Source organism: Mustela nivalis, assembly GCF_964662115.1.
Source record: "Mustela nivalis genome assembly, contig: HAP1_SCAFFOLD_3047, whole genome shotgun sequence".
NCBI lineage: Eukaryota > Metazoa > Chordata > Mammalia > Carnivora > Mustelidae > Mustela > Mustela nivalis.
The window spans coordinates 4,013-25,364 of record NW_028133622.1 but is presented as its reverse complement, the minus strand read 5'-3'; the positions used below and the strand labels follow the sequence as shown (position 1 = coordinate 25,364).

Here is a 21,352-nt window from a genome sequence, read left to right as displayed (position 1 = left end):
GACCAGAATGCACGTCCTGCCTGGCTTAGGGCGCCTGCCGCCCGACTGTGTGGTTTGGCTCCCCCTGGTGGCTGTGACGAGAACCAGAGCCCTAACTTGTTCGGTTGGTGGAAAAGGCAAGATTCTTGAGTCTGGAAATCGCTTCTCCCCAGGTGCTTCCTGCCTGCCCGCTTGCCGCCGCCTGGCGGGATGCATCCTGGCAAGTTAGTTTCTGACTGATGGCCAGTAGGGAGGGCTTGGAGCCCACAGGACAACTTTGATGGTTGGCCCCCATTTTTTTTTTTTGACTTTTTAAAAAGTTTTTATTAATAATTTTCTGTAACCAGTGACAGTATCTTAAATCCATTTTATTTTTTATTTAAAATTTTAAATTAATTAAAAAAATTTTAAATAGACATATAATGTATTTTTATCCCCAGGGGTACAGGTCTGTGAATTGGTTGGCTCAATTTTTATAGATTATCTGTGACATGGTAAGCTTGGTTTTGACTGGAGTCCTAGGTCACATCAAAGTGGAGAAAATCCATTTCTGGCGGCAGTGGCATTTTTAGACAAAGTCAAACACCAAAAGAGACAGACTACAAACAGATGTGGCCGAAGGATGGGACCCAGCATGGCTTCATCTTGACAGATGGCTGGCTACCTTCCAGGTGGCAGATGTGGTGGGTTGGGGAGTATCATTTCGCTTTTAACGGTCAGGCTTTCTTACCAGTGCAAAGGGTAAATACATTGAATTACAGGATCTTGTCTGCAGGTTGTAGGAAATGGGGCAATATCAGCTTTTCATGACTAATATCGGATGTTTTGCCCTTGATGCCTTTGAAAACTTCTAAATATTTTAGATAAATGGGACAAAATGGTTTATTAAAAACAATTTTATTTTATTTAAAAACATTTTAAAATATTTTATTTATTTATTTGACAGAGAGAGAGAGAGAGAGAGAGAGAGAAAACAAGCAGGGGGAACAACAGATGGAGAGGAAGAAGCAGGCTCCCCACCAAGCAGGGAACCCAACTCAGGGCTTGATCCCAGGATGCCAGGATCGTGACCTGAGCTGGAGGCAGATGCTTGACCAACTGAGCCACCCAGGAGCCCCTATTAAAAAACAATTTTAAGAAAGCTCTACAGAGGGACGCCTGGGTGGCTCAGTTGGTTAAGCAGCTGCCTTCGGCTCAGGTCATGATCCCAGCGTCCTGGGATCGAGTCCCACATGGGGCTCCTTGCTCGGCAGGGAGCCTGCTTCTCCCTCTGCCTCTGCCTGCCTCTGTCTGCCTGTGCTCGCTGGCTCTCTCTCCCTCTGTCTCTGGCAAATAAATAAATAAAATCTTAAAAAAAAAAAAAAAAAAAGAAAGCTCTACAGAAAAATTGAAAGAACAAAAGATGCAATTTTCAATAGCTACAGAAAATATGAAATATCTAAGAATAAAGGTAATAAGAAATATTAGGATCTTTATTTTTATATTTCATATTTATTTTTTTAAGATTTTATTATTTATTTGACAAAGAATGACACAGCAAGAGAGGAAACACAAGCAGGGGGAGTGAGAGAGGGAGAAGCAGACTTCCCGCTGAGCAGGGAGCCCGATGTAGGGCTGGATCTCAGGACCCTGGAATCAGGACCCGAGCCAAAGGCAGACGCTTAATGATTGAGCCACCCAGGCGCCCCAGGATCTTTATTTTTATAAAACAGCTTCAGAATTACAGAAAACAAAATTTTAGTATATAGGGAGACGTACCATATTCTTGGATGGGACGACTCAAGGTTGTAAAACTACCAGTTCTTCCACAGTTGACTTATGTATATAAAACAATTCTAATTGGAACCTCAATGGGATTAAAAACATTTCTAAATTTTCAAAATGATTTTAAAGCTCTTGGAGGAAAAAGATCTGAGAGTGAGAGTTTAAAATAATGAGAGCAATTTGAATATGAACTTCTTTTTTTTTTTTTTTTTTTAAGATTTTATTTATTTATTTGACAGAGAGAAATCACAAGTAGACGGAGAGGCAGGCAGAGAGAGAGGAAGGGGCTCGATCCCAGGACCCTGAGATCATGACCTGAGCCAAAGGCAGCGGCTTAACCCACTGAGCTACCCAGGCGCCCCTGAATATGAACTTATTTAAACCTGTTATGAAGCTGTAATAATTTAAAAAATACTACTGGGAGCAGAAATAGCTCAGTGGAACAAAACAGAAAGCTCGGGTATAGACTCAGGTATAGATGTAAAAAAATTAGGGGCTCCTGGGTGGTTTAGTCGGTTAAGTGTCTGCCTTGAGATCCAAGTCATGATCCCCAGAGTGTTGGGATTGAGCCCCACATTGTACTCTCTGCTCAGCGGGGAGCCTCCTTCCCCCTCTGCCTCTCCCCTGGCTCATACTTGCTTGTTCTCTCTCTCTTTTTTATATAAATAAAATATAAATAAACAAAATATAAATAAATGATAGAAGCTTTTCAGATAAGGAGGATCATGGACTAAATAGTGCTGTGATAATGGTTCACTATTTGGTAAAGTTAAATTACCTGCACCATTACACCAAAACAAATTCCAGAATGATTGGAGTTAAATGTAAATAAATAAAATTTTACATTAAAAAACTGTAAGAAAATGTCAATGAGTCAAGCAAGAAAGCAAAAGAGTGAATCACAAAGAAAATAATCATTAAAGCTATCTAAACTGGTGAAATTACTACATGTAATCCAAAGCAACACAACTCGGAAAACTAGAAACACAGTTATAAGACCAGTGATAACTGGGAAAGATATTTGTAACATACATGGCGGGCGAAGGACTGATTTTTTTTTTTAAAGATTTTATTTATTTATTTGATAGACAGAGATCACAAGCAGGCAGAGAGGCAGGCAGAGAGAGAGAGTGGAGGAAGCAGGCTGAGCAGAGAGCCCGATGCGGGGCTTGATCCCAGGACCCTGAGATCAGGACCTGAGCTGAAGGCAGAGGCTTTAACCCACTGAGCCACCCAGGCGCCCCAGGATTGATATTTTTATTAAGTAAAATGCTCTTAGGTGAGAAAATAATGAGCACTTCAATAAAAACAGGTAAGATCATGAGCAGGTCATCCAAAGAACAGGTTCAGTTCTTGTCTATCTCTGCTTAACATCCCATGGGTATGTTGGGTGGTGCCCTTCTCTTCCGAACATGCTGGACTCTTGACTGCTGCTGACACAACCTCCCCTGGTTCATCTTCCATCTCTCTGGCTCTTCCTTTCTGTCTCTTTTGTGAGCTCCCCCTTTTCTACCTGGCTTCTCAGTGTTTGAGTTCTTTATGGTTCTTTTCTTCTCATGCCTACTTTCACCCCAAGCATATTACGAATGTCGGTGGCTTCAGTGATTGTCCACGTACACATGATTCCCACACTTATTTCTCTGGCCACATTCACCCTCTGAGCCAAAGATCCGCATATCCAACTACCAACTTAACTGTCCACTTGGGTGATGTCTCCAAAGCTGCTCAGACCCAATGCCTCTAAAACTGAGCTCACAGACATCCCCCCCAAATCAGGTTCTCTTCCGGAAACTCTCAATTTACCATGTTTGAGTAATCCTTGACGCTCTTCTGTCCTGCATGCCCTCCCCAAATACATTTCATCATCGAGTCCTGACATGTTTTACTTCCTAAATGTTTCCCAAACTTGTCCACCTGTCCACCTCCACCACCAATGCCCTTCTTTAAGTTGTCAGAGCTGCCACGCGCATTTGTGAAGACCAGTAATACGCATTTAAGATGCCTCTATATCTCTTTATAGCTTGGCATATAATTTATTTTTATTGTTGAATAATATTCCAATGTATGAATATGCCACAATTTATCTCCTTGCTTATTGAAGGACATTTTGGTTACTTCCAGCTTTTGATGATTTTGAGTAAAGCTGCTGTAAACATTTGCGTGCAAGTTTTTAAATCAGTTGGGTAAATAACTATGAGCATGATTACCTAAATGTGTGGTATGACTATGTTTATTTAGCTTCTTTAAGAAGCTGCCAAATTGCCTTCCAAAGGGACTGTACCATTTTGCATTCCCACCAGCAATGCATGAGAATTTCTGTTTTTCTGTGTCCTCACTGGCATTCGGTATTTTTTTTTTTTTTAATGTTAGCCATTCTAACAGGTGTGCAGTGATATCTTCTTGTTTTAATTTGTAACTCCCTAATGATAAATAATGTTACTTTACATATCTTATTATTGAAATTCTAGAGTTCTTTGTACATTTTGTATAGAAGTCCTTTATCAGATGTATATTTTATAAATACTTTCTCTCAATCTGTATCTTATCTTTCTATTCTCTTGATGGTATCTTTCATGGAGCATTAGTTTTTAGTTTATTAAGGTCTAACCTAATCAGTATTTTCTTTCTTGGGTTGTGCTTTCTTTACTTAATAAAACGTCACTGAAACACAAGGTCACAGGTGTTTTTCTGTTTCCTTCTAAAAGTTTTATAGCATTTCATTTTGTATTTAGGGCTGTGATCCCTTTTGACTAAGTGTTTTATGAAAGTGTAGTGTCTAGATTATTATTTTTTTTGCATATGAACATTCAGTTGTTCCAGAACAATTTATTAATAAGACTTTATCCATTGAGTTGTCTTTGCTGCTTTGTCAAAGATTGGTTGGACATCTGTGGAAGATTTTTATTGGCATTACATTGAATCTGTAGATCTAGCATCTTAACAATGTTGAGTTTTCCAGCCCATCAACACAGAACCTCTCTCAGTATATTTAGATCTTTTTTTGATATCCTTCATCAGAGTTTTGTGGTTTTCTATATGTAGATCAAGTACATATTCTGTTGGATTTATACCTAAGCTGCTCATTTGTGGGGTGCTATTATAAATGGTATTGTAATTTAAATTTCCAATTCCAATTGTTCACTGCCAGTGTATAGGAAAGCAATTGGCTTTTGTATGTTAACCTTGTATCTTGTAACCTTGTTATAATTGCTTATTAGTTCTGGGAGTTTTTTGTTGGTTCTTTGGGATTTTCTATATAGATAAGCCTATCATTTGTGAACAGAAAGAGATTTATTTCTTTCTTCCCTATATATATATTTTTATTTCCTTTTCTTGTCTTATTGCAGTAGCTAGGACTCCCAGTGTGATGTTGAATAGGAGTGGTGAGAGGGAACATCCTAACCCCAGCTCGTCATTGGTATCACTCTAGCAAGCCCCGCCACCATCACTACTCACCTGACCCAGCGTCACAGCCTTGGAACTGGCCTTCCTACTTTCAATTTCAATTTTTTTTTTTTTTGAAATAATGTCCATTGTCTGCTTAGTAGCCAGAATGAGCTTTTAGGAATGTAGACCAGATCATGTGACTTTCCAGATTAAGATCATTCCAGAGACTTGCTATTTGCACTTATACTGAAATCTGAACTCCTCACCTTAACTTACAGTTCTTTGTGTAATCTGACCCTGCATGCCCAAGTAGTGTCATTTTATAAGACTCTCCCCCTTGGCCTCTAGATGTCAGCCGCTCTGGCCTTCTTTCTGTCCTTCAAGTACATTCTGCCTTTGGGCCTTTGCACCAGCTGTTCCCTTTGCCAAGAATGTTCTTCCCACTCATATTTTAATAGTACCTGTTCTTTCTAGTTATTTAGATCTCAGCTGACATGTTACTTTCTCAGAGTGGCTTCCCCAATCTGATGTTATATCTAGTCATTCTCTGTCTTATAAATGAGATTTAATTCTTTGCATAGTTGTTACCTCTACCTGATTTTGTCTGGTTTGTTTCCTCCTCCTCTTCCCATTCTTCTTCTTCTTCTTCTCCTCCTCCTCCTCCTCCCCCTCCTCCTCCTCCTCCTCCCCCTTCTCCTCCTCCTCCTCTTCCTCCACCTCCTCCCTGCTCCCTTCTCCCTCCCCTTCCTCTCCTCTCCCCTGTCCCCTCCTTCTCCTTCTCCTCCTCTCCTCCTTCTTTCTTCTTCTTCTTCTTCTTCTTCTTCTTCTTCTTCTTCTTCTTCTTCTTCTTCTTCTTCTTCTTCTTCTTCTTCTTCTCCTTCTCCTCCTCCTCCTCCTCCTCCTCCTCCTCCTCCTTCTTCTTCTTCTTCTTCTCCTCCTCCTCCTTCTTCTCCTTCTTCTTCTTCTTCTTCTCCTCCTCCTCCTCCTCCTCCTCCTTCTTCTCCTTCTTCTTCTTCTTCTTCTCCTCCTCCTCCTCCTCCTCCTCCTCCTCCTCCTCCTCCTCCTCCTCCTCCTTCTTCTTCTTCTTCTTCTTCTTCTTCTTCTTCTTCTTCTTCTTCTTGTCCTCCTCCTCCTCCTCCTCCTCCTCCTTCTTCTTCTTCTTCTTCTTCTCCTCCTCCTCCTCCTCCTCCTTCTGTCTCTCTCCGTTGCTCTGTCTCTGACTCTCCCAGCTGCTGGAATGTAAGCTCCATAACAGAAGGACTCTGCCCCCTGTGTTCATTGCTGTAGCCCCAGTGCCTGCTAGGGCAGCAGCACCAGGTGTGGTGTGGCTGCTGAATGGCCTCTTCCTAGGTCTCGACCATGATCTGGAACCAAACACCTCACTCTCTCTGCTCTTCGGTCCCCATCTTTCAGTTCTCTAAGCACCTTGCTTTTTCCTGCCAGAGCCTTTGCACGTATTCCTCCTCTGCCCAGAATTCCCACACTGTCTCTCCCTCATTTTGCCTCAATACCTTCTACTTTTTTTAATACTCTCAGCTTAATTGATATTTCTATGCAGAGACCTTCCACAGTTCATATCACCAACTGTTTCATGGTTCTTTTCATAGTTTGAATTTATATTCATTTCAATGATTCTGTGATAATCTATCTTCCCCACCATTCTGACAGCCCAGCTGGTGAGTTTCAGGTCTGTTTGGTCTCATCCTTTATCTACTGCACCCAGGGCAGCGCTTGGCCCAGAGCAGGTACTCAGAGTGCACTGGAAGTGGTTATTGGAAGAATGAGTTCACTAAAGAATAAATACTGGATTTCATTGGTTCTTAAGAAGTAGACTTGCCCCAAACTTAACATTTCTGAAAAAGGATGCATCTTGCCATTGATGGCATCTTAGAGTTGATGAACATGTTTTTAATAAATACATTACTATATTCTGTTTCACTAGTAATCAAAGAAATGCAAATTAAAGCAAAATGCTATTTTTCAGGTACCGGATGGGCAATGATTTTTTTTTTTTTAGTGAATTTTAAAACATGAAATAATGGGGGCATCTGGCTGGCTCGGTTGGTAGAGCATGTGACTCTTGCTCTCTGGGTTGGAACTTTTATCCCCATGTTAGGTGTAGAGATTACTTAAAAATAGAAAAAAACTAAAAAGCTAAAAATAAAAAATAAAAACAATAACAGTGTTGGTAAAGGTGTGAGGAAATAGGTACTTCTACATGCTACAGTAAGAGTTTATACTGGGACAATCTTTCTGGGGAGCAATTTGGCAATATATATAGAAAGTCTTAAAAATATTAATGCTCTGTGGCTTATTCAATTTAACAGTTGCCCTAAGGAAGTAATGAGGGATATTTAAAAAGGCTTCTGCCAATGATTCTCACTAAATAACATTTAATAAATATTAAATAAAAAATCGTATGTAAATGAAAAAATTGAATCAATAGTGGAAAATTGACTCAAGGTAATCTGTAAAATGGAATACAGTCCAATGGTAAATACATGTGTTCTCAATTTTTAAAGATGTGGAAAAATATTCATAATACAATATATTTTTCAATAGACTGTAAGCTCCATGAGGGCAGGAACCATGAATATTGTATTCGGTCTGTATTCAATATCTAGCACAGTGCTGACACATAAGTATTTGTTGAATATGGAGGTGAAAAAGCAGGTGTTAGATATAACACGGAGTGGTGCTGGGAGCCTAGAGGCAGGGCGCCCTTGCTCAGTAGGGTAGTGGCGGCTTCACAGTGCTGAGGGGACACCCCCACCCACATAGCCCCTGCACTGTGCCCCCTTCCCCCTACCGCCCCCAGCCTTGCTTCCTCTGCGCTTCCTCCCTTCGCTCGGCACCATGGCTGATCAGCTGACTGAAGCATAGACTGCTGAATTCAGGGAGGCTTTTCCGTACTTGACAAAGATGGCCATGGTGCCATCACAACAAAGGAACTTGGAGCTGTCATGGCGTCACTGGGTCAGAACCCAACAGAAGCCAAATTGCAAGATATAATCAAAGAGGTAGATGCTGACGGTAATGGCACCATGGACTTCCCAGAATTTCTGACTATGATTGCTAGAAAAATGAAAGCCACAGTGAAGAAGAAATTCGGGAGGCATTTCGACTCTTTGACGAGGATGGCACTGGGGACATCAGTGCGGCAGAGCTCCATCATCCACAACCAGCTTAAGAGAAAAACAGATGAAGAAGGAGATGAAATGATCAGAGAAGCATGTATCGATGGAGAGGACCAGTCAGGTATGAAGAATTCGTGCAGATGGTGACTACAGAATGAAGACCTACTTTCAACTCCTTCCTGACTCCAGAAGAATCAAATTGCATCTCTTAAACGTTTGCAAAAAAAAAAAAAAAAAAAAAAAAATTCACTTATGCATTCTGTTTCTGTATAACAAAACTGAATGTCAGAAGCACTTTCTGTCCACACGCACAAAATCTGTGTGTGTGGATTGGTGGTCCTCTCCCCTGAAGACCTAACAGCACATCAGTTTTACCGTAGAAACACCTGTACCACCTGGAGATAAGGAAGCACTTAGTGGACTCCTTGCAGTCCCATTTGCTAGTGGTTTATACACCGGGCTGCCCAGTTTTTCATGCATGTGGCTTGACAATGGAGCACGGTCAGGCATTTGTATTAAAAACAAAAAAATGAAAAAACAAATTTAAAACCTATTCAGATGGGTTCCAGTTCAGTCCGTTACTATAAATTGCCATAGCACGTTTACCGAAAACAAACATTGAAAATTGGTTTACCTCAGGACGCTGTGCAGGAAAATGGGTGAAGGATAAACTGTCTAGACGTAGCCCCCACCCCCCAGAGGACAGACCCCCTCCCCCGCCGTACTTCCGGGTGTCCCCACCCATGGTGACAATGACATTCCTCCTCGTGCGTGTTGCGTGTGTCCGTTTAGCGTTCTCTGCGTTGTACTAGAGCGAAATGGGTGTCAGGCTGCCACCCACACACCTTTTCAAAAAGAAACCTTATCAAGGAAGCATCTGTGGATAGTCTGTTTTTGAAACTTTCTGAAGCATGACTTGGAGCCAGCGGAGTAGGCTGTGGCTGTAGACTTCATTGCAACCATCAACACTGCTGTTCAAGAAGTTGCAGTTTACGGCCATTCCAAGTTGTAAATGCTAGTCTTTTTTTTTTTTCCCCTTCTAATAAAAAGGCCATTAACTTAAAAAAAAAAAAAAACCCACATACTGTAGAATGATCCCAATTTTATTAAAAAAAAAAAATGACTGTGGGTACGTGCTGAAGATAAGAGGCACATACAGAAATATGTGAAAGCAGTTTATCTGTGAAGGACGCAGTTACAAGTGGTTTTTGTTTTTCTTTGTACTTTTCTATATTTTTCCATGTTTCTATGAGGTACCCGTATTAGTTATATCATGAGAAAAATTATTTGCTTGCCCATTAAACTACACGTTGGTGTTAAGGGAACGAACATGAGGATGTGGTCAGTGGCAGGAAGGATTCACGAAGGAAGTTTTCTTGGAGCCCATGAGATTGTTGAATTGAGGATTAAACAGAATGAATGGATATTGTCTGTTCCAACCTGAGCCCTTGACTGGGATCTGGACCCGATAATCCTCGTGGAATTTGCAACTCCCTCTCCACCCCCTCCCCTCTCCACCGCCCACGCAAGGGCTCATCCTTCGGGTTTTTTTGTCCAGACCACTCTCCGCCTGCCTGCTCTAAACAGCTGCTTATAGTCCTTAGTTTCGTTTGTGGCTTGGATTGACCTCTCAGTTTTTTTTTTTTTTTCTTAGATTTTATTTATTTATTTGAGAGAGAGCATGAGATCACAAGCAAGTGGAGGAGCAGAGGGAGAAGGAGAAGCAGACTCCCCACTGAGCAGAGAGCCTGATGTGGGGCTCGATCCCAGGACCCTGAGATCATGACCTGAGCTGAAGGCAGAGGCTTAACCCACTGAGCCACCCAGGTCCCCAACCCCTCAGCTCTTATTCCCACCTTTGGTCCCTTTGCTCAGATAGGCACTGTGGATGAGAGTCTTGGACTCTCTTGAGCTCTTTCTCTCCCTTGGCTCTCATTTAGTTTTTGCTCTTGGTCTTGAAGCACTATAACTATGGTTCAGAGCCTCTTGGCCTCTCTCTTGTGCTGAGAGCTATGGCCTCATCTGCTGTGCTTGGTGTTGAGAGCGTAGAATGCTGCTTGACAGACAGTCGATGCTCCATACATATTTATTCCGTGCCCAAATGGTGATCCCTGGAAAAGTTGGCAGAAAGGAAGCAGGCATGTACTCAGTGTCCAGGTAGCCTATGGCAGAGCCAACGGAACAGTTGAAGAACATGGGATGTGTTTGTGTCAAACACATCAGATGCAATACTTTGAAATGTAACAATGGTCCCATGTAGAAGTTCAGATGCTGGAATCTTGGGGGAAAAGTTCTGGAAATGACGACTTTTGTAGTATGGTGTATTTAATTGGGTCTTCAAGTTCAAAAATTTCATATATTTTCATTTGCGTATGAGAGGGTATAAAACACACACACACACACACACACACTCACACACACGCCACACAAGGCATATTCCTTATTTGATTCCTTTAACATTTTGTTCCTTCTGGTAAAGCCAGTAATTCAAGACAGTTGCAACAGAGGGCAGAGTTGTGTAAGTCATTTAAACACCTTTTTATTCTTGCCTGAAAATCACCCCCAAACCCATATTACAGTGATATGTGGACTGCACTGTGGAAATGCTCCTTTGACTCTCTGGTTTTCATTATTTACATATCAAGATGATTTAAAAGCATTAGGTTATTTTTCCTGTCATTGTTTCAAATACTTGGTAACGTGTGTAAGTGCTAATAAAAGCAAAGCGCTAATCCCTTGAGAGGGAAATACCGAAATATGGATAATGTATTTATAACTCCTGTATCAAGATTAAGTGATAGGGACTCTTTGTTCCTTTCCAGATATGCTTTATTTAGGATTATTTACCTTTCTTTCCAATTTAGTGCTGGAATGCAGGCTTTTTGAGGTTACCACCACTGACAAATGCCGATTAATGTTCTTTATTGCAAAATTTCTGAAGCTCGTGGGCAAGACCAGAGAAGCAGAAGAGCTGTTCTTGAGTGTCGAGAACATACTCGTGCAGGTAAAGTGGGAAATTACTTTAAATCCTTCAAATGCGGTTCTGTTCGTATCAGATATTTTCAGATATCATTTACCTTTGTTCCCTTATAATGTCATCTGCAAACAGAGGACTTAATGATAAATAACAGATACTAATTTAATTACATTGATCAGAGAGGAAGCTGACTTTAATCCATAGCCCAAACTGTAGATTAGTAGCAACAAGTAGTAGATAGATGGGAGCCATTTTTTGAAGGAATGCATACCAAGAAGTACAATTTTTGAGGGAAAAAAGAATGTCAATAAAGCAAAAGGAGTAGCGTACTGGGTTGAAATGAACTAATAAAAAACAGGTTAAGGACTTGGTTCTGGTTATAATTTTTACAAAAATGTTGGAGAAGGTTGATTATCTTGTCTCTATATTAATTTACTTTTTCTGAAATATTAAGTTTTAGCTTTGTTGAGTACAATGAAAGTTTTACTCCTAATGCATAACTATACCTGTGTGTATGAGGACATTGAACTGGCCTTTAAAAAAATTACAGGTTTTTACTGATTTCAGTAGTGTTTATAGACCAAGATTAGTGTAACCCAAGACAAGCTCTTTTTATTTTAAAACAAAGAGCTTCACATTTTTATAAAATGTGATGGATGGCCTCAGCCTCCATCAACACACACCTTTATAGAAAGAATTAGAAAGAATTCTGTTTAAAGAGATTAGTAAGGCTTAACATGGCAAGTCTCCTCATGGAGGAGACCATGCTTATCTACCAATTTTTGTATCCTCCATGGCATCTTACAACCTACAGCTGCGTAATAAACGAATCAGTGAATCAATTTGACTTTGTAAATACTTCACGTCCTTAGAAGGCGACACAGAGTAGTGAAGAGAGCGTGGGATGTTTTCGGGCTGACGCAGATTTAAAGAGCTTTGGCGCTCACTGCTGTGTGACCTTGGCGAGAATTTTAACCTCTCTGACTCTGTTATGGATTCTAGTATCTGTCTCAAGGGGTTGTTAACAGGTTGGAGTAAGAAAGTACACAAAGCACTCCACACACCGTGTGGCCCACAGTGAGAGCTTAAGAACTGGTAGCTCTTGTGTTCTTTCTGTCTGTGGCTTATAAAGTCCTGGAGGCCCAGGTTAGAAACAATAAGACCGTCGAATGAAGCTATCTTGGCCACTCTTTCATCTTCCAGGGGGTGGAGTCCGGTGATTCTCTGCTATCTTACTATTGACTGTGGAAATTTCCCGTTTGCTCCCAATTTTCTTTTTTTTTCCTACCAGGTCCAGATGACCATTACGGACAGACATTACTGTCTAGAGAGTACCAGTTTTCTTACTAGGTAATCTCTGAGTGCCTGGTTCCAGTCATTCACTTAGACATTCACTCATTCATCCCCTCAGCTGACTCGTACTGAGGGCCTTGCCTCGCCTGTGAGGGAGCACTGTGCCGGGAGTTGGGGTGGTAGCGGTGAGCGAGGCAGGCACAGTTTCCACCCTCATGGAGCTCCCCGTCTAGCTGGAAGACACTGGCAACATGCAAAATAGCCATGAAGCAGAGCCTGTCAGATATGTGGTCGTGAAAGGGTAAGACGGCTTCATCGGAGCCGCGCCACAGCTTAGACATTCAAAGAAAATTTCCCTCCTCAGAGCACTTCTTTGTGAGGCATCAATCTTATGATTCTGTTCTCAAAATATTTTTGCAACAACGCTTTGGGCCTAGCCACCATGGAGACTGTTAAAAGAATTTTCGTTAGGCGCTGAAGTTACTTCCAAAAGAGAAGTTCTAAAGCTATTTTGGCAATAACAACGTCTTTGAAATAGGTGCCTAACATTCTCAAGGGGGAAGGATCTCGTTATTTGTGGTGTATGCATTCTGCGTGTTGTAACTGTTATAATCTCTTCAGCTTATTAGGTCATTTAGGAATTTTAATGCAGCGGTTTTCAGCTAGGAGGTTGTTTTGGCGACACTGGAGCCATTTTTGGTTGTCACAACTTGGGGGTGGGTATTGCCACTGGCATCAGGAGGGTAGAAGCAAGGTGTGCTGCCTGCTGCATATTGGGCCTGCGTGGGACACCCCCTCCCCCGCTTGACTCACATAGTGCAGAGCTAGCCTGCCCTACGTGGCAGTGGTGCTCAGGCTGAGAAGCTGATTTGATCGGTCTGTCTGTTGAAAAAGTAGATCTCAGGCTCTCCCCACTCCAGTTTCATAGTCCGTGTGGCAGGCAGCTGGAAAACCAAAAAAATACTTTTGTGAAGGAGCCTCCGGTTATGTGTCGGTGACTTATCTGTTAAATGTGCAGAGCCGAGCTTTGGGGAGAGGAGGTCTGGGTGCGAAGGCCTTGCTCTCCTCCTTGCTAGCCATGCGGGCTTGGGTGATTTATAGAACCTCATGGAGCCTCAGTTTCCCCACCTGTAGTAGAGGAGCAATAATCCCTATTTCATAGCGTTTCTGCAAATCCCTACTGAAGTCACGTGTAGCAAGTGCTCAGCTCAGTCGGGGCTCCAGGGGTGGTGGCTGGTGCAGACTGTGACCTGAGAGTGGAACACTGCTTGTGCTAACACAATCACTGTGAAATATAAACAAATATTTACTGAGTGCCCACGAAGCTCTGTTGCCTGGATGGTGGAATAGTCTGGAGTTTGAGGAGAATGAAAGACCTGTTTTCATAAGGAGGAGGCTTGACAACATAGCACCAAATTTGCCATGCCGATGGGTACTTCTGGCAACGTGGGCAGTGAGACTCAAGGGTGGCAGGACCTCAGTAGTTTGGTGGGAACTTGGGAGCTGTCCCCCTCTCTGAGGCTTCAGTCCCACTCTGGACTAGAAATGTGGCCAGGACATGGGGAGGACTCAGGGAGACCCTGAGGACTTGAGCCTGGTTGACAGGCACAGAGAAATCTAGAGAGGAAGCTGATTTGGAGGGGAAGACGATAAATTTTAAATGTTTCAGCTACTGAGTTTGCAGTTGGGGAAAGATATCCAAGTGGAGTCTCCAGGCAGCTGGAGGATAGGTAGTGTTGGAAATCTGGAGAGAGACTTGGTGGGGGACATCTACTTACATGTGAATGCTGAAACACGCAGGGAAACAAGGCCTCCAAGTGATGATAGGAACTGGTTCCTGGGAAGTTATTTATACCTAAAAGGAGACAAGGAAAGAAGAGCTTGTAAAGGAGTGAGGGATTGGAGGAGGGGAGGGGGATCATAGTTTCCCCTGAACCAGGGAAGGAGGGCTGCTTAGGGGGCTGGACAAATGAAGACCAAAAGAAGGCCCCTAATTCTGGTGAGTGCCGTCAGTGGTAACCCCAGAGATGGAAGGGGGTGGATGTGGGAGGAGCTGAACTGCAGGGCTTTAAGAGGCAAGTATGTCATAATGAAATGGAGAACCAGCACAAACTGATATTGGTTTGAGAAGCTTGTCAGTAATAGGAGAAAGATGAAAAGTCAAGATACGATCAGCTTCAGGTGAGGTTTGATCCAGGAGATGTATGTCTGTGTGGAGCAGGAAAGGAGCCAGGGAGATGGGCAGATTGGAGATGCCAGTGGGAACTCTGTTCAGGGGACAGGCCTCTTGAGAGTTCAGGGGGGCAGTGGGTCCTTGAAAAGGAGGTTGGGCATCTCTTCCTCTGAGATAGGCAGGAAGGAAGAAAATGGGTGGAAACATTGGTAACTTGAAATTAATTGAAGAAAAGGGTAAATGAAGTATACAGACTTTAATTTTCCAAGATCTATCCCCGCTTTCAAAGTAAGTAATGTACCCCGCTCCTGAATGTTTAGCCCTGCAAGTGATTGGAAAGACTACATTTCCCAGCTTTCCTTGGAGCTAGAGATGAGCACGTGCCCGAGTTTGGGCTGGTGACATTAAGTGAGAGTGATATGGGTAACTTCTAAGAGATTTTCATGAAGTGAAGAGTCTGATCTTCTCCTCTTTCCTCCTTCCTGCTGGTTGGACTGTGGCTACGATGGCTGGAGATGGAGCAGCCATTTTAGACCAAGAGGTGTCCTTGGAAATAGAGGTCAGGCAAGGTCAGGAAACAGGTTAAAAGGAATCTGAGTCTCTGACATCATGATATGTCTGTATCTCCAGGCCATCTACTTCCTGACTTTTGCATGAGGGAGATATCAAGTCACTATTCATTTGGGTTTTCTGTTACTTGCAGCCATTCATGATCCGAACCAATATCCGAACCCGGCATTCACAGGGTTCGTCAATATAGTCAGCATGGAAGTGGGGGACAGGAAGAGTGAGCAGTAGGGGTGAGATCTAGGATAGCCGCTGAGAAGGGGCACTTTTAAAGGTATGTATGAGGGGTGCGTGAATGAGCTGTGGCCTCTGCCCCGGAGATTCCTTACCACACCTGGCTACCTCCAGGGCTGAGGAGATCCATATCTGAGTAGAGGTAACCTGTTTCCAAAACACCTACTAGAAAGCTCTTGGGTCATGCTGCAGGTCCGTTGGCCTGGGGAGCACTTTCAACAGGTGCAGAGCACAAAGAATTCATGCCAAGCAGCCAGGCTTAGTCCTTTCCTGGGTTCACACTGTGGTAGAGCAGGAAGTATTACAGAACCAATGAGGGTGGTGGTTCATTTGAATAGGGCCTCAGTTCTCAGATATATTCTGGTTAATACTACTTTTCCTGAAACGAGATTAAGTAGTAAGATAACTCATCCTTAACTCTCATTTCTTGCAGTGGACCTTTAGAAAATTATAACCAACTGGTAGATTCTTAAGCGTTGGAACAGTTTTGGTAGAGGAGTAATACAAAGTAATGAAGTTTAAGTGTTCCTGAACGAAACAATGCTGAGCCATTAAAGAGAATTTAAATTCAAGTCTCTAAGCAAAAATGTGTCTGGTCATTCTTCAATTCAAGGGCCACACTGATAGTGTTTTTAGGAGTTGCTTTGAATTCTTGATAATACCTCCCCTGGGAATTTTAACATGTTAGGTAACAACACACTGTTACCTTCGAAAATATTAATTATTATTATTATTACTATTCTTAAATATGTTATTTATGTGAGAGAGAGAGAGCGAGCACGAGCAGGTGGAGGGTGGGGAGCTGCAGGGGCAGAGGCAGAAGGAGGCTCCCCTCTGAGCAGGCTCCTTGATGCAGGGCTCAATCCCAGCACCCCAGGGCCATGACCAGAGCTGAAGGCAGGCACTTCACCCCGACTGAGCCACCCAGGCACCCCAGAAATATTTATGGCTGTAAACTAAAACAAGCTCTGAAAGACATATCCCCACATTTACTTTTAGTTCATAGTGTTTCCCAATAACTACTTCGCATCATTTTATCAATATTTAAATTCCCTAAGGGAAGAAATGATATAAAGCATGCCATCTTTTGCAGGCATGTGATGAAATGGGCCTTTACTGAGTGGGTGTCTGGCTGCTGTGTCCGATGTATGGCTGGCTTCCCCCAGCAGTGGTGTCCTTTCCACTTTGTACAGAGTCGGGCCTCGACAGAGATGCTTCTCAGAGTACAGAACACCACCGGAGAACTCTACCTTGAAATAGGGATGACTCAGGAGGGCTTCCAGTACTTCCAGAAAGCGTGGTCCAACCTGATGGAGTTTCCACCCAGCGCCATAAAAGACAACCAGGCCTTCCTGAAGCAGAAAGGTACGGCAGACAGGTGCGGAGGGGGTCGCGCTTTGTGTTTCGGAGTCGGGCTCCTGGGCCAGACCCAGCTACCAAGAAAGGGGACGTGGATGTGTGTGCTTTGTGCACCTGAGTTTTGTGGCGGTCACATGAGGGTTGACCAGTCAGTGCTCCTCATGGGACGGCCCAGCCTTTGGGGCTGTGGAGGCCTGATCGTGACGTGCGTCAGAAAGGGAGACTGGGAGCAGGACGGGGCCCCGTTCACATGATTCTGAAGCCTGCTGTTCTGGGTTTAAATCTCACCTTTCCACTCCCTGACTCTTGGCCATTAGACCTATGACTCAACCTTTGTTGGTCACATGTTTCACGTTTGTAAGGGAGGATTGAGAGGAGTATCTGCTGCGTGTTGTTGTGAGACTAGAAGGGTTTGTGGGAGACCATGGAGTGCGCAGGACAGTGGCTGGCCTGCAGTCCAGGGCTCGGGGAAACCCGCTTCTTTTATTCTCAGGTATTTGATGCCTGAGGCTCTGTAGGTCCACAGAGAGAGTGGAGACAAAGAATGTTTACTGAATGAAGATATTAAGCATTTTTGACCCACTGATTTACAATCAGTCTAATCTAAAGTATTCTAGACTTACGGGCTGTATTTAAATGGCTGCATTAATTCACTTTTGTGGTATAGCAAGCCAGCCCAGAAGGCAGCCATTCGAACAACAGCTGCTTACTGTTGCCCAGAGGTGTGGGCGTTGGCTGGGGGATTCCACAGGTCCAGAGTGGGCTCGGCAGATGGAGATCAGCGGGCAGGGCGCATGGGGTGGGCTGGTCTACGAGGCTTCCCTTCCATGTCTGGGCCACACGTTTCTCATCCTCCAGGAGGATGGTGAGGGCCTATTGGTTTGGTGGCTCACGGGATTCCAGGAGAGGGGGAGCAGAAGCCTGTGCGGAGGCACAGACCTAGGTTCAGCCCTGGCCCACACCCTCTTGTCCTGCATTCAGTTGGTCAAAACGAGTCACCAAGCCTCATTCAAAGGGAGAGCACAAGACCCCACGTCTTGATGGGAGGAGGTGCGGAATGGCATTGCCGAGGGGAATTGGGTGCGGGTTGGCATTGGGGGGTGGGCTGCTGCGGTTTCGGCGGTCTACCACCAGGGCTGTAAGACCAAGTCACCGTGGGCAAGCTACCTACCCCCGCTCGATCCCAAGTGTAAGTCCAGTTTTACAGTAACACTTCCCACTTGTTGAATGCTTGTTATGATCATGATCTTTTACCCTCAAACGTGTCTCCTGTGGTACGTATTGCTATCCCCATGGTACAGACGAGGACACTGAAGGTCAGAGAGGTAGAATAACTTCAACCACTTCAGCTCTCACAGCCGGCAGGCCTGGAGCTGGGAGTCCAAGTTAGGCTGATCAGACCCTAAAGCCTGTCTGCAGGAACTCCTCACAGTACGGAATCTCTTCTAGAACTGACATGTATGAAGCTGTAGTCCTCGATATATAGAGTGTAGCTTCCGAGGCACCCGAATGCAGGCAGAGCTGGTCACAGGCATGCTGGGACCTTAGTGAGCAGAGGAAACCAGGGTGGGAACCAGGCGCACTCAGGTGGGTCCTGGGACTGGCCTTCTAAAGCCGGCTAGAGGGTCCGGCTAGAGGGTCTAGAGAGTAGCGCTCCGAGGGGTTGAGCAGACCTTGGCTTGGTGCAGACAAACGGGACTCCTGAGGAGTCCAAAGCAGCGGGAGGGGTGTGGTTCTGCTGGCAACCGAGGCTTGGGGGTGGATCGCTGTCCTTAGTGGCAGCTTTGATGGGAACCTTCTGTAGTTCCAGTGTTCTGACAAGGGCCAGGCCGGGATTTAGGGCCCAAGCAAACAGGTGAAGACTCGGATTCCCAGCTGGCAGGAGCAGAAACATTCAAGAACTATTTTCTGAGCCCCTGCCATGTGGGTGCTGTGCTGGACAAGACAGTCACCAACTCTGTCCTCTAGAGGAGGGGACACATACCACAATAATTGCAGGCTGGAGTAAATGTAATGAAAGACACAAGCGACATGCAGGGGGAGCATAAGCAGGGGGAGGTTCCTCTTCGGAAAAGCCCAGAGGCCTCCCTGGCTGAGACGTATGGTCCTGGCAGAGGGAACAGCCCGCACAGGGCCCTGAGTGGAGAGAGCCTCGGCCTGGGTTCGCGATGGGGAGAGCCTCCCTGAACAAGGGGCAGGATTCAGATGGGCCCACATTGTTTAGGGCCTTGGGCAAGCATTTGGATTTTATTCTCTGTGAGGGGAAGCCACTACATGGAGTTAGAGTGGGCATGCCGTCATTTGGTTTCTATTGTGAGATTACTTTTGTTGCCTGAACTACACGGTGGGTAGGTGGGTAAGAGGGGACATAGGGAGAGCAAGTATGTGGCTGTCCCTCCAGATGCCCAGGTGTGAGACGGGAGGCCTTGGATGGAGGTGGACCGAGTGCAGGGGGCACAGGCAGGGAGGGACATACCACCCAGGCTGGGAAAGATGTTTCTTGACAGTGTGATGGCAATCCTTTATACTTACAACTGAGTTCCCTGGCGCAGGAGGTTAAATCTGCTTTTCTTTCCTGCTGCCACTGCTGTTCTAACACCTTCCAGGAAAGATTTTAGGGCTTTTTTCCTTCCTAACAGAATATGGCTTCAAAAACACTTTCCAGCATTTTAGGAGTCTGTATTAGTGTCAGAATATATAACTTGCAATAAAGGAACCAAATGGTGGGACTTGGCAGCAGGTACATTCCCGAGGCGGTATGTATCTAGGGAGAGCTCATTATTTATTAATTGGATTTATGGGGCTTATTCATGTGTTTCTTATTGTAAGGCTGTATCATTTTATTTCTTATTGCAAGACTGCACTGGCTGCCTTCGGTAGGACTCGGTTACCACGGTGATGACTGGTTTTATCACATCCATATTCTTACTTAATTTCTGATCTGCCCATTTGCAGAATGGTCTCAGAATTCACTTTCAATCCATTGTCTTAGCTCTTTGGCCTTTGTAATTGCTGTGCACACACAATCATTGTATGAAAACCAATCCCTGTGCAACGTAGGCAAGTCATTGATTTATGAAGAAAAAACCTGGCTATTGGTGGTGATGAAGCAAATGTATTAAGTACTTTATTGATGTCTTAACTCTTTTGTGGAACAAAAAAAAACTTCAGCATCACCTTCTTTGCCAAAATTATTCTCTGCAGGCAGAGTGCTGAACAACCTGGCAAAGTCAGCCACTGAGAAGTACTTAAAAGAAAATCACATTTTGGAACGCGCTGCTGAAATTTCCAGCTCATTGGACAACAACCCCCGTGATCAGGCTACCATGAAATACACCGAAGGTGTTCTGATGTAAACATGGGTTTTTTTTTCTTGGAAAATTATTGTTTTCTGTACTAGCTTATATGGTTAAGTTCGATGTTCTTAACCCATGCTTATTAGTCCATTTCCCACTGATTAGGTGAAGAAATGCCGAATGTTAGCATTTCCATATTCTGCTTCCGTGGTTCTCAACCGGGGGTGATTCTGCCCCTCAGGGGACCTTGGGCAATGTCTGGAGGCATTTTTGGTTGTTTCGACTTGGGGGTTGTTATCAACATCTAGTGGCTAGAGGCCAGGATGTTGCTAGATGTGATAGAGTACGCAAGATGGCCCTAGTGCATGCTGCCAGCCTAAAGGTCAGCTGTGCTGGGGTTGAGAATAGTGCCTAGTTTCTCATAAGATCGTCAAATGTCTTCTTACATATCGCTTTGAAGGTCTTAAATCTCTGCCATTATAAACTGCTCTGCTGTTCTGTGTCTTCCCGTATAAAACAAAGGATTTTTTTAAAAGAAGATTTTATTTATTTATTTGGCAGAGAGAGAGATAGTGAGAGAGGGAACACCAGCAGATGGAACACAGCACGGAGAACAGCAGGCACAGGGAGAAGCAGGCTTCCGGCTGAGCGGGGAGCCTGATGTGGGTGGGGCTGGATCCCAGGACCTGGGATCATGACCTGAGCTAAAGGCAGAGGCTTAATGACTGAGCCCCCCAGGGGCCCAAAACAAAGGATGTTTATAAGAATTACTTTTGATAGCAAAATGAACTAGCCAGCATTATCGTGCCCACATAAACACATGTGTTTTATTTTCAGATTTGTTGCTGGAAACACGTCTCTTGCAAAAATGAGATTTCAAGAATGCTTAAATATCAGGAGAAGTTTATTTGGTGAGAAAAACATCGTGGTTGGAGAAATTATGGAATTTTTAGCAGATTTACTATTTTTTCTACCAGAAGATAGTGAAAGGCAAGTTTAAAAAAAAAGATTTTAAAAAATTATTTATTTGTGAGAGAGAGAGAGTGAGAGAGGGCGTGAGTGGAATGGAGAGGGGCAGAGGGAGAGAAAGAGATCTCAAGCACGACCCTGAAATCATGACCTAAGCCAGAACCAAGAGTCAGATGCCCAACTGACTGAGCCACCCAGGTGCTCCGATGCAAGTTCT

At 44.0% G+C, this 21,352-nt stretch overlaps 1 protein-coding gene and 1 pseudogene across 4 annotated transcripts; both read left to right on the top strand.

Moving 5' to 3' along the window:
* The first annotated feature begins 7,962 nt into the window (after positions 1–7,962).
* LOC309858644 (calmodulin pseudogene) lies at positions 7,963–8,425 on the top strand (annotated as a pseudogene). Its single transcript has one exon. The product of its transcript is annotated as a calmodulin pseudogene (transcript).
* Positions 8,426–11,135: 2,710 nt separating this feature from the next.
* Positions 11,136–21,150, top strand: LOC309858646 (putative tetratricopeptide repeat protein 41). Of its 3 annotated transcripts, none has more exons than XR_014308287.1 (4): positions 11,136–11,271; positions 16,705–16,876; positions 20,075–20,222; positions 21,004–21,150. XR_014308287.1 is itself a non-coding variant. In XM_082751358.1 (4 exons), the coding sequence occupies exons 1-4, from the start codon at positions 11,182–11,184 to the stop codon at positions 21,036–21,038; spliced, it is 435 nt and encodes a 144-aa protein (XP_082607484.1). In that variant the 5' UTR covers positions 11,136–11,181; the 3' UTR covers positions 21,039–21,150. The 3 variants fall into 3 exon arrangements, 1 of the variants encoding a protein (XP_082607484.1); XM_082751358.1 differs by having other exon boundaries at positions 20,075–20,212; XR_014308288.1 differs by lacking the exon at positions 11,136–11,271 and adding an exon at positions 14,644–14,718.
* Positions 21,151–21,352: the final 202 nt, after the last annotated feature.